Genomic DNA, 2,464 nt, shown 5'->3' with positions numbered 1-2,464 from the left:
AAATAAAATAAAATAAAATAAAATAAAATAAAATAAAATAAAATAAAATAAAATAAAATAAAATAAAATAAAATAAAATAAAATAAAATAAAATAAAATAAAATAAAATAAAATAAAATAAAATAAAATAAAATAAAATAAAATAAAATAAAATAAAATAAAATAAAATAAAATAAAATAAAATAAAATAAAATAAAATAAAATAAAATAAAATAAAATAAAATAAAATAAAATAAAATAAAATAAAATAAAATAAAATAAATTAAAATAAAATAAAGTAAAATAAAATAAAATAAAATAAAATAAAATAAAATAAAATAAAATAAAATAAAATAAAATAAAATAAAATAAAATAAAATAAAATAAAATAAAATAAAATAGAATATAATAAAATAAAAAAAAATAAAATAAAAGATAGGAGATTTTAAAAGGATTTCTATGGAAAAAAAAGCCCTTAAACAGAACCCCCTAAAAGGGCTTCCATAGATAAGGAATAAATAAAAAAAAATAAATAAATAAATAAAATAAGTAAATAAATAAGTTATAAATAAAATAAAATAAAAATATAAAATAAAATAAAATAAAATAAAATCAAATCAAATAAAATAAAATAAAATAAAATAAAATAAAATAAAATAAAATAAAATAAAATAAAATAAAATAAAATAAAATAAAATAAAATAAAATAAAATAAAATAAAATAAAATAAAATAAAATAAAATAAAATAAAATAAAATAAAATAAAATAAAATAAAATAAAATAAAATAAAATAAAATAAAATAAAATAAAATAAAATAAAATAAAATAAAATAAAATAAAATAAAATAAAATAAAATAAAATAAAATAAAATAAAATAAAATAAAATAAAATAAAATAAAATAAAATAAAATAAAATAAAATAAAATAAAATAAAATAAAATAAAATAAAATAAAATAAAATAAAATAAAATAAAATAAAATAAAATAAAATAAAATAAAATAAAATAAAATAAAATAAAATAAAATAAAATAAAATAAAATAAAATAAAATAAAATAAAATAAAATAAAATAAAATAAAATAAAATAAAATAAAATAAAATAAAATAAAATAAAATAAAATAAAATAAAATAAAATAAAATAAAATAAAATAAAATAAAATAAAATAAAATAAAATAAAATAAAATAAAATAAAATAAAATAAAATAAAATAAAATAAAATAAAATAAAATAAAATAAAATAAAATAAAATAAAATAAAATAAAATAAAATAAAATAAAATAAAATAAAATAAAATAAAATAAAATAAAATAAAATAAACCATAGACGTTCCTTTCAGGGACTTCTATCCATAGAAGTCTCTTTCACGGATCCTATTCTATCTATGGATAGACGTCCCTAAAATGAACTTCTATGAATAGAAGCCCTATATGACTTATAATGGATAGGAACCAGCAAAAAAGAAGACTTCTATAAATCGTAGCCCCTAAAAACGGTCGTCTATGTATTGAAGATCCTGTAAAGTGTTTCTACAGATAGAATGATTCGTACTCGTATAAGTGTTCTATTATATTTTTGGTTTTCTATTTCTCCCTTTTTCAGATTACAACAAATATATTTATGGACAAAGGATGACATCCTTTTGGATGTTCAAGAAAATTCTTAAGGCTGATGGATTTTCAGGGCTATTTCGTGGACTGGTGCCAATGATGTGTCGGTAAGTTTTTCCCAATTACAACAATCTCCTTCCCTAATATTTCAGTACAAAATTTCCTTTGCAGAGATGTTTTCCCCTATGGTATCTATATGCTGGGCTATCGTTATACCACCAACTATTTGGATCAAACAGACTTTGTACAGGAGAGGCGAAAGCGACGTTCCGAAGATGATACACAGGTAGATTTTGTGGTAACGACATTGGCTGGAGCATGGGCTGGTATTCTATCCTGGGTATGTGTTATACCTTTCGATGTGGTCAAAACCATTATGCAGGCTGAGGAAAATAGACAATATCGTTCCATATGGCATTGTTTGAATAAGAATTTTAAGGTAGGAGAGAGAAGGTTTTTAGATATCTTGGAGAAGCATTTAATGAAGATTATTTTTTACAGCGTTATGGTTGGCGTAGTTTATTCCGTGGTAGTTGGATGTTGGTCGTAAGGGCCATACCATTTAATGCAGCCACATTTTTGGGCTATGAATACGCTTTGGAGTGGTGTCATGAATATTTCCAAGTTCAAATAAAATCAAGTCCAAAATATTATTAGTGGAAGTAGAAAAAAATAATCTTTTTATGTTTAAATTTTCAGTTGTTTTTTGTTTTTAATATTTTCTTTTTATTTTGTAATTTAAAATGTAAAAAATAAAAATTATTTATTTTGTGTTTGAAAATTGTTTTTATGCACAAAAAGTTTCCCATACCGGGAATCGAACCCGGGCCTTCTGGGTGAAAGCCAGATATCCTAGCCACTAGACCATATGGGA

The 2,464-nt window shown here is 18.2% G+C and overlaps 1 protein-coding gene and 1 non-coding gene across 2 annotated transcripts in view; one reads left to right on the top strand and one right to left on the bottom strand.

Annotated features, from left to right (window-relative positions):
* The window catches only part of LOC141389875 (solute carrier family 25 member 48), a 21,632-nt gene extending 19,261 nt beyond the window's left edge, over positions 1–2,371 (top strand). The window contains 3 exon segments of the mRNA XM_073962065.1: positions 1,583–1,697; positions 1,762–2,029; positions 2,092–2,371. Coding sequence (XP_073818166.1) covers positions 1,583–1,697; positions 1,762–2,029; positions 2,092–2,247 — 539 coding nt within the window. The 3' untranslated portion in view covers positions 2,248–2,371.
* Positions 2,372–2,392: 21 nt separating this feature from the next.
* TRNAE-UUC (transfer RNA glutamic acid (anticodon UUC)) lies at positions 2,393–2,464 on the bottom strand. Its single transcript has one exon. It is a non-coding gene; the product is annotated as a tRNA-Glu (tRNA).

The sequence above is a fragment of the Musca autumnalis genome, unplaced genomic scaffold (assembly GCF_047663935.1).
Source record: "Musca autumnalis isolate F117 unplaced genomic scaffold, ASM4766393v1 scaffold_1, whole genome shotgun sequence".
In the NCBI taxonomy this organism is placed as follows: domain Eukaryota; kingdom Metazoa; phylum Arthropoda; class Insecta; order Diptera; family Muscidae; genus Musca; species Musca autumnalis.
Note: the sequence above shows the minus strand (reverse complement) of the source record. Positions and strands in the feature narration are given on the sequence as shown.